The 13574-nt window shown below is 47.7% G+C and overlaps 1 protein-coding gene across 1 annotated transcript in view; it reads right to left on the bottom strand.

Moving 5' to 3' along the window:
* LRFN2 (leucine rich repeat and fibronectin type III domain containing 2) overlaps positions 1-13574 on the bottom strand; it is a 199111-nt gene that overhangs the window by 42841 nt on the left and 142696 nt on the right. Inside the window, exon 2 of the mRNA XM_055389799.2 lies at positions 368-1785. Within this exon, the coding sequence (XP_055245774.1) occupies positions 368-1767 (1400 nt within the window). The 5' untranslated portion in view covers positions 1768-1785. The remainder of the gene's footprint in view (positions 1-367; positions 1786-13574) is intronic.

Raw genomic sequence — 13574 nt, forward strand, 5'->3', positions numbered from 1 at the left:
TGGGGGAGTCAGAACCTTCAGCCAAGAGGTCTATTCATTGTCCTTGTATATCCTCCAACTGGGCTTAGAACAGAACATTCATAAGCTCATAGCCGTAAGACCACTGACCACAGCCACCCAGCCGGGAGGTGTGGTCTTTCTCTACACGTATCTCTCAGGCTGCCCGTGTGGATTCTTTTCTTCTTAGCCTTGTAGTTGATGTTCTTTTTATCTCCTTTTACCTGCACGAATGGCACAGTTTGCCCAAGAATCCCCACAGACACCTTTGGGGAAGAGGGGTATAGGTGGGAGCAGCCCCAAAACCTCCCCATCCCCTCTTCCTTCCCCAGCCAGACCCTCCCTGCCTTTGCCACAGCCGCTCGCTCACCTGTAAATCAGTACCTCATCGTCAGAGCAGTTGTACTGCAGCTGGTACATCTTCACCCGGGGTGCTGACTTGCTGACAGACCACTTGACCAGGGCCGAGGTGGTGGTCACTTCAGACACAAGCACAGCCCGTTCCGGGGGGCTTTTGGGAGGCTCTCCGCCCCCACTGCCTCCACCTCCCCGGCTGGTCTTGCTGGAGCCAGTGATGTCTGAGAGGCGGGACTTCGGGGGTGCAGTGCGGCTGGTGCTGTTGCTGAGGTGTGGCAGCTGGACGATGGAGACCTCCACCGTGGCCGTGGCCTCTCCGGCAGCATTGGCAGCAATGCAGGTGAAGGCACCACTGTCCTGAGATGTGGTGATGAAGATGTCCAGGGTGCCATTGTCATAGACAGCGGTCCTTGAGGAGTTCCCTACCAGGCGGTCATCGGGGGCTACCCAGTGGATAAGGGGGCTGGGGTCCCCAATGGCTTTGCACTTGAGTGTGGCCGCCTGGCCCTCCAGAACCAGCAACTTGTGTGTGTGCTGGGTGATGAGAGGCGGCTCACACACAAACTCCTCCTCACGCACATGCCAGAAGTAGCGACCCTTGAGGCCCCCCGGGGAGCCACAGGTTTCCAGGTCATCGTCCCGCTCGAGCCTCCGCAGCCAGAGAAGCTCACAATTGCAGTGAAGTGGGTTACCCCCAAAACTAAAGGACAAGGGCGGGGCAAAAGGTGTGGCTGTCAAAGCCGAAGCCTGGGAGCGGGCAAAGATGGGATCAGGGGGCAGCTTCTGCAGCCGATTGGAGGTGAGATCCAGGCGGGCCAGTTTCTGCAGGTCTGCAAAGGTGCCCTCGGCGATGTGATCCAGCAGGTTGTGGTCCAGGCTCAGCTGGTGGAGGTTGACCATGCGTCGCACGGAGTCCCACGGCAGGCCATGGAGGTTGTTGTAGGAGAGGTCCAGATCCTCCAATGTCAGCAGGAAGTCCTCAAAAGCCTCATCTGCAATGCCGCCCAGCTGGTTGTTGTTCACGATAAGGTGCTGCAGGTTGACCAGGCCCCGGAGGGTGTCCTCCCCAAGGCTTGGCAGCCGATTGCTGTCAAGATGCAGGGAGCGGAGGCTCTCGAGGTCCAGAAAGGAAAAGGGCTGGATGTGGCTGATGGTGTTCCTGGACAGGGTCAGGTCCACCAGTCCCGTCATGTTGGCAAAGTCCTGGCGGCTGATGTGGATGATGAAGTTGCCGCCCAGGCGCAGCTCCACTGTCCGCCGGTCAATATCAGGGGGTACAAAAAGCAGCCCCTTGGAGGGGCACAGGGTCCCCAGTGACTCAGACAGGTTCTGGCAGACACAGTACTTGGGGCAGGCGTCGACCACGGCAAACGCCATGCCAAACGCTAGCAGGCCACCAAGCAGGGTCTCCATGGTCTGGTCACTCAGCGCCTGGAAGGGAGAAACACAAGGTCAGGGTGAGGAGGCAAATTCCTAATGCACTCACCCAGAGCTTCCTCCCTCACATTAACCCTCACTGCCTTAGGGAGTGGCAGAGAATGGCATGTGCTCAAGCAAGTCCTAATCTCTTCCATGAATCCCTCTAATGCAGTTTTACTGTTTCTCTTTTCCTTAGCTTTATCACCTTCTAACACACTATTTAGTTTACTTATTTATGATGTTTATTTATTGTTTCCTGTTTCAGTCCTGTATGATCAGCTCCAAAGAGGGCAGGTACTTTTGCCTGTTTTACTAATTGCTGTATCCCAATTACCTAGCTCAATGCCTGGAACACAGTAGCTGCTCAATAACTATCTGTTGGATGGATGGATGGATGGATGGATGGATGGATGGATGGATGAATGAGATACCATATCATTGGCTTATCCAATAATTGAGTTTGAAAGGATGTTATGGCTGTTTTTTGAGACATAATTTTACATTCTTAATTGGTTTAGGCTTAGCATGAAATTAAATTGAACCAGCATTCCTTAAGAATGAGGTTGTAGATAAGAAGCGAGTTGGTGCTGAGAGACTCCAAGGTCAGTGGGGAACTGTTTCACCAAGGAGAATCCACATAGTTCATGAATCTCTGAGAATGTGGGAAGTGAAGAAGGAGGTGTGATGGGAGGCAAAGGAGTGAATTCTGAACCCTTCATAAGCAATTAGCCTCTATCTGGACCCTCACATACATCAGCTCTTTTGGGCTTTAGGAATCCCCTTCAGAAGGAAGGGATTATCTATACACAGACGAGGATTGATCATGGCCTCAGAGCCTCCTTTGGATCTTTACTCACAAGTTACCTTCTCCCAGAGGCCTTCCCAGATGCCCTTCCTTGATCATCCCTGCCCCGCCCCGCTGCATAGCCCTCTTCTCTGCTCTGTATTTTCTCCTTGCAACTAATCCCTATCTATGTTTTAACTACTTGTCTTCTTTATAATTTGTTCTTTTGCTCTAGCCGTAAAGCCCCAAGAAGAAGGGACCTCTTTTCATTCACCACTGCATGCCCAAAGCCTAAAGCGCTGCCTGGCACATAGTAGGTGCTTTTACCAGAATGGCTATCTAAGAAAGAAAGGAAGAGAAATCTGACTCAAATCTTTGCGCCTCCAAATGTCAACAGTTTCCTCGCTATCCCATGTTGTACTAAGAAGCCTTATTGATACAGTGCTTCTTGGGGATTTACTGATAGAGCAAAATGATAGCCAGTTGAGTTGGACTTTTGGAAAATCATGCAGCACACTGATTGTGTAGCATTAAGCAGACCAGCATTTCTCGAATTGCCTTTTTTTTCTTTTTTTTTTTTTTTGAGGCGGAGTCTCACTCTGTCTCCCAGGGGAGTGCAGTGGTGCAATCTTGGCTCACTGCAACCTCTGCCTCCGTGGTTCCAGCGATTCTCCTGCCTCAGCCTCCCAAATAGCTGGGACTACAGGCACACACCACGACGCCCAGCTAACTTTTTGTATTTTTAGTAGAGACGGGGTTTCACCATGTTGGCCGGGCTGTTCTCAAACTCCTGACCTCAGGTGATCCACCTGCCCCGGCCTCCCAAAGTGCTGGGATTACAAGCGTGAGCCACCATGCCCAGCCCCTCAAATTGCCTGCTAAACATACTAATTAGAGTTCTGCAAAAATGGCTTCTAAGGCCAGTAAGTTGGGGAAGCATTGCCTACTCTTGCTTTCTCTCACAATAGCTCTATACGCATGAGCAAGTTTAGAAGAATTGAGAAATTCTGCTGCAGTGAAACACTAAATTAATGTTTAATTTTGCATTACTCCTATTTCTTTTTACTATAAAGACATCCCTTTCTTGAGCAACGGTTTTACATATATATATATATACAGAGAGAGAGAGAGAGAGACAGAGAGATAATATATATTATATATTATATATTTTATATATAATATATTTTATATATATATTATATATTTTATATATAATATATTTTATATATATATTATATATTTTATATATAATATATTTTATATATATTATATATTTTATATATAATATATTTTATATATATATTATATATTTTATATATAATATATTTTATATATATATTATATATTTTATATATAATATATTATATATATATATTATATATTTTATATATAATATATTTTATATATATATTATATATTTTATATATAATATATTTTATATATATATTATATATTTATATATATATAGAGAGAGAGAGAGACAGAGAGAGACAGATTCTTGCTCTGTCACCCAGGCTGGAGAGCAGTGGCACAATCATAATTCATGACAGCCTGAAACTCCTGGGCTCAAGTGATTCTCCCACCTTGGCCTCCTGAGTAACTACAGGCATGTGCCATCATGCCTGGCTAATTATTTTTATTTTTATTTTTGTAGAGTCATATTTTGCTATGTTGCCCAGGCTGGTCTCGAACTCCTGGCTTCAAGTGATCCTCCTGCTTCAGCCTCCCCAAATGTTGGATTTACAGGCATGAGCCACCTCGCCTGGCCAATATCTTGTGGAAGTAGAGCTCTATAACTCCCAGTTTGAGGAGCACAGATGCAGAAAAAACTAGCTTATTTTATTTTTTGTTTCCTATTTTTTTTGAGACGGAGTCTGGCTCTGTCACCCAGGCTAGAGTGCAGTGGCATGATCTCAGCTCACTGCAACCTCTGCCTCCCAGGTTCACACCATTCTCCTGCCTCAGCCTCCCTAGTAGCTGGGACTACAGGTGCCCGCCACCACACCCGGCTAATTTTTTGTGTTTTTAGTAGAGACGGGGTTTCACTGTGTTAGCCAAGATGGTCTCGATCTCCTGACCTTGTGATCCGCCCGCCTTGGCCTCCTGTAATAGCTTGTTTTTTAAAAAAATGATACGTAATATATTGAAAAATCTATTCCTATCATACACTTTATTATGCATATTTGAATTCCATTATTGTGCCTCTTTAAGGGTAAATCTCCTACCTGAGACCCTTCAAGGGCCAGAGGCTTGCCCTGTATTTTTTCTGGAGAGAGCATCACTGTGAAGTAGAAATATGATGTGAGCCAAAAATGTGACTTCAAATTTCCTAGTGGCCATATTTTTAAAAAAAGTAAAAAGAAACAGGTGAAATTAACTTTGATAACGTATTTTATATAACTAGCTATATCCAAAATATTATTTCAATATATCATCAATATAATTATTAATGAGATGGCTAACTTTTTTATTTTACAAAGTCTTTAAAATATGGTGTGTATTTTACCCTCAGAGCACATTTCAAATGCTCATTAGCCATATGTGGCTATTGGCTACCATACTGGGTAGTGCTGTGAACTGTAGCTCACAGACCAAATATATCCTGTCACCTGTTTTTGTAAATAAAATTGTATTAGAACACAGCCATGCTTATTTGTTTACATATTGCCTGTGGCTTCCTTTGTGCCACCGTGGCAGAGGTGAGCCATTGTTGCATATAACACATGGCACCAAAGCCTAAAATATTTACTATCTTGTCCTTTACAGAAAGAGTTTGCTGACCTCTGTTCTATAGGATATGTGTTTTTTTTTTTTTTTTCATCTTCATCATGGGCACCTTCATTAAAAGCCTTGGCCAAAGTGCCCAGTTCCACACAGCTCTGCCCTGGCTTCCCCATGAGCACCTGCCCACCCTGCCAGTCCCTGTTCTCACCAAGCTCCTACCTAAGGTAGACCGGCTTCACCTTACCCAGGGCCCACCAGGTCACAGGTGTTGATACATGGAAGCTTTCCACCTGCCACCTTTCCAACTTGCTCTGTGCTCAAATGTGTTCTGGCCTTCTTGGTCTCTACTTGCTGGGGCCTCATAGAACAAAATGAGGATCTTCTCCACTCGCAGTGAGTCTTGAGTTTTCTAGCTACACCTCCCTATGACTCATTGTGGTCACAGAATGAAGAAGGCTGACGTTTTTCTGGCTATGGCATCGGCTCAAATATAGTTGAGTGGTACTCTCTATACCCACGAGAGCACATGAACAGCCACAGCCATATCCAAGGATGTCCCTTGCTAATTAATCAAGAGGTGGTTGAGTGTGTGTGTGTGTATGTGTATGGGGTAGTGTTCTATGGCCCCATGAGAAAGGCCATCTCCCTTATGAGCTCTTATCAGTAAATGCAGCAGTGTTCTAAAGCTAGACAGCACTTCCCAACATTTTCAAGTCCTGGCACACAGGAAATGATATTTGTCAGGTGCCCCTGGCCCCAGGGCCAAGGCTATTCATGGCCTGTGCTGGCTATCTGCCACTGTCCCTCCAGATCCTCTCTCCACCCTCCCCCCACCGGCTCTGCATTTTAGGAGGCTGACCCATATGGACCGCATCTGTGCAATATAGATGGACTGCCTCCGCCATCCTTTGTGCCTTTCTACCCTTGGCTGCGTCGCCTGCCCTCTGGTAGAGACAGCAATGGCAACAGCAAGCAAAGAAGGTGTAGACACTTCAAGATGCATATCCTGGAGCTCAGAGGCACAGAGCCCATTGTTTCAAACAGTTGTGTCCTTGTAAATTATGCTAAACAAAACATATTTTAAAAAAAGTTTGTGGAGGATTAACAAACGTCTAATGAATTCAAATCTGTGACATAATAGAGCTGGGTAAATATATTTTAAGTAATCAGCATGGAAGATTACTGACAGAGAAGTGACTATTGAATCTGAATTAAAATTGTATTCTGAGAACTGTCACTTAATATATTATTCTAACAGCCAAACAAAAGGCGGCTTAAATCCCAAGTTGGGAGGGAGACAAGGGGACTGGATGAATATGTGTAATTAGTGTATATCTAGGGTGCAAGGGCTCTCTTTTGGGCAAGAATTTGGACAAATGCTGGAAAGAGGAATGCCAGGCCTAGTTGCCTCTAAGTATCTTAGGGTGGTGTAGGTGGTGGAGAGGAACCAGGATATCCTCCATCTGGGCTCACAACAGAATATTCAGAAGCTCATAGCCACATGGCAATTAGGGAAAAGGGCTCGGACAAGGAGCAAAGAGATAAATGAAAGTGGGCAGGAGGGGCAGTGGGATTATTTGTGGGCAAAGCTGAGAGAGGTGTGTGGGGAGCAGAAGCGAGGCTGAAATGGATGCTGGTATCAAATGTCAGAATCAGCCTTCATAGGAGGACTCCATCTGCAAAGGAGCGAGAGCTTGTCTGCCCAGAATGTCTACGAGTCTGCACTGGGGGAAGGCAGGGTGGCAAAGAGAGGTAGATACAGGGGAGCAGGGAGAAGTAAAACACTCCCCAAACCGAACCTACACCATTCCAGAGAAGTAGTCCAGTCTTGGGCATTTACCCAGGATAGAAACAGTATCTCCTTCCTTCCTTGACTGGGTTTCTTCATGCAGTCTTCACAACCCCACAAGGTGAGTGCCACCATAATTGCACAAGGTACCCTTGTGCAGGCAGAAAGAGGTGTTCCTGCTGGCCACTGGTAGGGTTCCCTTATCTGAGCAACCTCGTGCAGTGAGCAACTTGCCCCACCCTACCTTGTGGCCCTGAATATTGTCATCCCCATTTTAGCTACTAGCAAGTGAGGTTAAAAGAGGTTTGAGCCTGTCTAAACTCCCCTAGCTACCCTGGACAGAACCACAATTTAAACGGAGATCGTCTGGCTCCAGGCCATGCTCAGAGTAAAGGAGGCCCCTCTGGAGGCTTCCATGTGCCTGGCGTACAGAGACACTGGCTGTCTTCACTATGGGTTTGCTTAGTAACTGGTGGTGAACCAGCTGTTCGGCTACATGCGGGCACTTGTGTTTCCTGCTTGGGGTTGGGCCTGGAAGGGACGCTGGCATTCTCGGAAGTAGAGAGGCCTAACTGGCCCAGAAAGACCCACCTGTCAGGCCCTGATAATAGTGAGTCTCTCTCACACACATACACGTGTTCAGAAATACATACTGGCAATAATAAATATAAAGTTGTGGAACTAGGCCCTTGGTTTGTAATAAAAGCCTCCAGATGTGATTTTACATTTAAAACAAAAGGGAAAAACAAAGATGAGGACAGAGAGTGGAAAAACAATGAACATGGCGGCAGAAAAGGAAAGTTCTTGTTCCTTGGCTTGACCACAGGCTTTCCCCCCAGCCAGGGGCTTCCTCCCCTCACTCCCCTCCCTGAGCTCTGCCTCCCAATCAGAACCACCTCGAGCTGTTCCAGACAGAAGAGGCAACAGTTAGCAGATGGCTGGCACCATATATGTGATATCTCTGTACCCTGATTTCCATTTAAAAGATACCTTAGCAACCAGCCGAGGAGACGCCCGCCCCTAGAGCCTGTAAATCAAGTAAGATGCCTGTCTCCGCTTCAGGTAAAAAGAAATGGCCCCTCCAGGGTGCTCCAGGCCTGGAAAGTGTGAATTAATAAGAGTGGGAGGGGTTGGGATCTGCCAGGCAGAGGCAGCTGCCTGCACCTTCTTTCCAGACTTCCCCTCCCAGAGCCCCACTGCTCCCCGTAAATCACACCACTCAAGGTGAGCCCTGGAGGGACCAGCTCTGGAGAAAGGTGGGGAAAGGAAACTTGAGTTCCACTTGGATGGGGGCATACAAGCCCAGAAACATGCTGCTTTTCTGATTTGGGAGTTGCTGGGGGTGAATGCTGCCAGCACCATGTGCCAGCTCCAGTGTGAAGCCCCTATCCCAGCCTTGCTGTCTCCAGCACATCCACCTCCCTGCAGGGTGCCCACACACTCTCAGGAAGTGACATTCTGAGGTTTCATCTAAGAGGTAGCATCAGTGAGTTGATTTCCAAAACCTCCTTTCCAAAGCCACCCTGTATAGAGATTCTTCTAGAATCTCGAGAAGAGGCAGCAGAAGCAGGCTCAATGAGTGTGTGTTGGGGTAGGAGAGGGCCCCTGCTCCAGAGAGATCCCAGTCTGACAGGGGAGGCATAGCCTTTGACTTCAGGGACCTCTTAGTTCGACTTTGGAGTCACAGTTTCTAATTTGAAGGTAGGGGGAAAAGAGAGAAAGAGAGACAGAGAATCCCCTGAGTGAGCCTCCTGCTGTCAGAAGGTTCTAGCTTAGTGGCTGCAGAAAGACACCCACACAAGATGGGCAAGAACATTCCCTGTTCTTTCCCCAAACAAAACCTTGGGGACATGAGCCACATCCTGAATCTCCAAACTTCTTCATAAACCCGATAAAAACAGCAGTCTTTGGTAACACAGACAACAGGAAAAAAAAAAAAAAGGCAAAATAATGTCTAAAACATCAAAAGGGCAGAATGAGCCCATTAGGCTCTTTTTAAACTTCTATTGTGCAAGATAAGCAATTGTTATCATAAGTAAGTTATTAAGCTCAGAACCACCTCCTCTCTGTTCGCAATGACAGCATTATGCCTCCGTGTTGGCACGTCCGTGATAGCTTTTATTGTGTTGCAACATAATTATGTGTTTGCCTGCCTTCTACCCTTGTGCACCTGGGAACCCCTTCTTGGCAGGGATTGTATATTGCTCAGCTCTGAGTCGATGGTAGCAAATCCAGTACCTGGCACTGAGTAGGCACCTGGGATATGTTTGAGGAGATAATGAGCGAATGAATGAATAAATGAATGAATGAATTAATGGATGCTCCAGCATGAACAGACAGAGTAGCCCTTGGCCCCTCTGACACCCTGTGGCCTCTGACTCAATGCAAGTGCATGCTTGCACCTCTGGGGCAGGCTGGGTGTGCTAAGGAATTATTGCCTCCAGAGAACAGTCCCCAACCAATGCTAGTGAGGGAGATAGAGGATAAATACCTCAACATCCTCACCTCCTGGGTGGGATAACTCCAAGGCACATTTTACATAGTCTTCTATAGGCCCCTAGGAGGGCTGAGCCTCAGTTGCCCTGCCCAGTCACCTGCTCCTTAATGCAATGTATATGGGCCTCCTTCCTTTGCCCATCTCATTTCCCCACTTCTCTTCCCTCATTTCCTGCAATCATTACCCAAATAAACTACTTACACTCAAATCCTTATTTCAAATCACTGTTCCATTTCTGGGGAATCCAGCTCAAGGCAAACTTCTTAATTATAACTGTCATTATATAAGGGACCAACTAACTGAGACTGGGCCGCTGTAGAAACGTGAGATGCAGGGAAATAGAAAATGATCTAAAAATCATGCATGTTCTTGTCAATAACTAACAACACCAGCAACTTTCAGAGGAAGGAGACCTCAGTTCACGTGCCAATGACTGGTAGTAATAGTTTAATGGAAAACATCTTCTACCCAGGGTATTCACGACCTGGGCTGTGCAGCACTTGCCGTCTGTTGTCTTGAGACACGTGTGAGCCAATGTGTGAATGAGTGTCTGCGCATGAATGGAGGGAGGCCCATGCATGGATGGGGTGAGGGGTGTGAACGCGGAGGCTAGAATGTGAATGGAGAGGTATGTGTGTGAGGAAGATCTGTGCAACAGTGGGCGTGTGTGACAGCGCTCCTGAGGGCGTGTGAGTGAGGGGGCCTCACATGAATGGAGGTGAGTGAACGGGTGTGTCTCTTGATGGAGGGCTGTGTGGGTAAAGGAGGGCTGAGTTTCACCAGTGGGGGCCTGGATGTGAGTGAGTCCCCTGAGGAAGAGAGAGGGAGCACAGCTTGTTTGTTCAGCTTTGATGGAAACAAATGCTATTTTCCTGCTGTGTTGTCAGCTTTGAATGCATTAATCTTCATGGTTGCCTGTGATCTGTCCCTGCTTTGGGGACACAGACAACCCACAGGCTGGCAGCTCTCAGCGTCAGTTTAGACCTTGGGCTGCTCCTCCTCTCCTTGCCTATCAGCCTCCACTCCAGCCTACAGGTGTGAGTACGTGGGGGCCCTCGTGTCACACAATGAGATTTTTGCTTTGAATCAGTCATGACTTTGAAGATTCTTTGTCTGAACTGCCCCTGACCCCCAACACTGCCCATGTTTCAAGCATCTTTAATTCTCAAGCAAGGCTCCAACCCTAGGAACCTGGAGGGAGACCAGAGTTCCTGGATGGAACCTTCTCATCCAGAGGGTGAAGGTGGAGAATGCCCAGGGATGCATTTCCAGTCACCAGGGCCTTGCCGGGCCTTTCTCCCTCACCCAAGGACTTCCCCAGCAGATCCAAGTGCCAGGCCCTAGGCCTTGCTATCTCAACCCCTTACTCCCTCCTGCTCTGAATCACAGAGCACCCCAGTTCACTAACACACCAGCACCCTCTACCCTCCAAAGGCCTCACCCTTTCTCTAGTACCCATCCAGGAGCAACTTCAGTGCAGGGTCCTCTCTAGGAAGGGGCTAATGAAGGGAGCAGTGGGGTGAATAACGCAAAGTGGCAGATAATCCTAAACTCATTTCCATTTGGCTGGAGAATGTTCACTCTATGATTTACTCTCCTCATTATGGTTGGCCCAGGCAAAAATTAAAATAGGCTTTTCTTTTTCAACCTACACAGGATAGAGGGTAGGCAAAGGCTAGGAGGCTAGGTAGCATTAAAGGTCACTGTGGCTAGACTCCATAATTATGGGCTGACACAAGACTTGAAAGTTACTGCAGGTAGGGGTTGTATTTCCTTCAGCCAACTGGGGCTCCCTGAGGACAGGGCTGAGTCTCCCCTCAGACTGGGACCCTCTGAGGGTGGAGCTGGGGCTCCCTGAGGACAGGGCCGCGTCTCCCCTCAGACTGGGGCTCTCTGAGGACAGGGCTGGGTCTCCTCTCAGACTAGGGCTCCCTGAGGATGGGACTCTGTTTCCCCTCAGACTGGGGCTCCATCAGACAGAGCTATATCTTCTTTCTGTATACCAAGGATAAGCCCAAATTTCTGCCTCCTGGGTCTGAGGCTGACATGAGCAATGTCCTCATGTTTCCTCACAGCCACATCTCCTCACTGCATGGGGCCCTGTTGAGGGCCTGGTCTCCCTGAACACCCCTCCTGGTTGTGCGGAACTGGGCCTCAGCAGGGGCTGGCCACGCTGCATCTCTTGAGCATCATGTCCTCAGGCTGCTCTGAGGAGAGTCTCATTACACAGGCCTGCAGTTATCACCCTGCCCTGTTATTATGTGTGTGGTGTAACATCACCCATAGCATATTTAATCTTAGGATTCTAATAACCCCTCTTATTATTAAAACAAAAATAATTTAGAAAATCAAATTTCCTTCCTGAAGGGCGTTTGTGTTTCATTTGCCTGTTTGTGGGTGGCCAGGCGGGGCTGCTGCAGTGGAGAACAGGTTATAGACAAAGGGATCCCACGTACCGGCAAGGTTTGGTCTATCCTTGGCTTTGGGACAGAATCCTCACCTGTTGGCCAACCTGGACTTATAGGAAACCAAGATACACAGAAACAAGAGGACTTTTCAGCTGTGACTACCTTTACTGTTTTTGAGCCCCCACAAATTATTTCAGTAAACATGATTCATAGAAAACAGCCGCAATAGGGAAAAGGCCTATCTGGGGGATTCCCACAATAGGCTGCTAACTCACATGCATTAGCCAGCTCTGAAGTATTTACCAAGCAGCCACTAAAGGGTCAGGATGAGATACGGATCAGGACTTCCACGGCCTTTGAGGGCAAAGAGTGGCTAGGCCTATATGCCATCTTATCTCCATACACATACTACAAATGCTTCCCCCAAGACCAGGTGTAATCCAGGCCCCGGATCCTTCCTCCCACTTTGCAAAAGGCAAATGGAGCAGAGTCTGCCTGCCTGCACCTTTCTTCATTGCTCTCCTCTGTCCCTGCAGTTCTGGGGAGAAGGGGTGGAGACACATTATCAGTCAGGGGCTTGAGAGGAAACAGATGAGAGAATCCAAGCAGCAGCTGAAGGATGTTTGATGAAGGGACCATTTAGAGAGACGTGGGCAGGGTGGGGGAACAAAGAAGAGGTGGTGTAGCACCCAGTGGGTGGCAACAGAGGGGAGCTACTCAGCCTTCCACCCCTAGCCTAAAGGGACAAAGGTAGAGGGCAGTTTCTAGAACCCAGTCAGGGCATAGCCATGGGAGAAGAGTTGTCCAACAGGAGGATGTAGCCCTAAGTACACAGATACAACCCACTGATAACCTAGGGCTGGGAGGGAGCTGGCCAAGGGAATTAGCCTGTCTCTTTCACCACCCTCTCACCACTTGCTGATGCCCCCCAGTGGCCAAACCTAACTAGAGGCCAAGGGGTAAGGAAACTTGCAATGTAGTTGCCCGCACAGGTCAGCCTACCCGGGCACAGAGCAGGGCAGTTAAAGGTGGAGAGTTTATTTGGAGGAGCAAATAAATGAAAAATAGCACAGACAGGTAGTCCTTCTCTCTTTTCAGCTTTCTCAATGAGTTATTGGATAATTAAGGCACTTGGAAGTATAGGAAAACGAAGAAGGGAAAGAAGGGGGAAAAGGAGAAAGAAGAAAGAGACAGAGACAGACGAGAGAAATTAATCCATTGGAAACAACAAACCCACAGTCTCAAGAGCAGTAAATATGAATTCAATTTGGTTTTGCCATTTATAGAACCCAGCCTTCTAAAGAGCTGACAGACTGATCAGATAAAAGCCGCTGTTGCCACCAGGACAGCACATTTAAATTTTTATTGCAAACACCAGGCTCCATTACCCTGGGATTTGCTCTCTGCATTCCTAATATTGTCTTTCTTCGGGTGGGAATGGGAGTATCCTGACTCTCACTTACAACCAGATACAGCAGGAAGAGCATGCATAGGAGTTCTATAAGCTGGGTCCCTGCACTGACCCTGCCTTGAACCTCAACAAGCCACTTCTCTTTGTGCCTCAGACTGCTCATCTGGGCAATTAAGCTGGGTGGGGGT

This window comes from Gorilla gorilla, chromosome 5 (genome assembly GCF_029281585.2).
Source record: "Gorilla gorilla gorilla isolate KB3781 chromosome 5, NHGRI_mGorGor1-v2.1_pri, whole genome shotgun sequence".
NCBI classification, from domain to species: domain Eukaryota; kingdom Metazoa; phylum Chordata; class Mammalia; order Primates; family Hominidae; genus Gorilla; species Gorilla gorilla.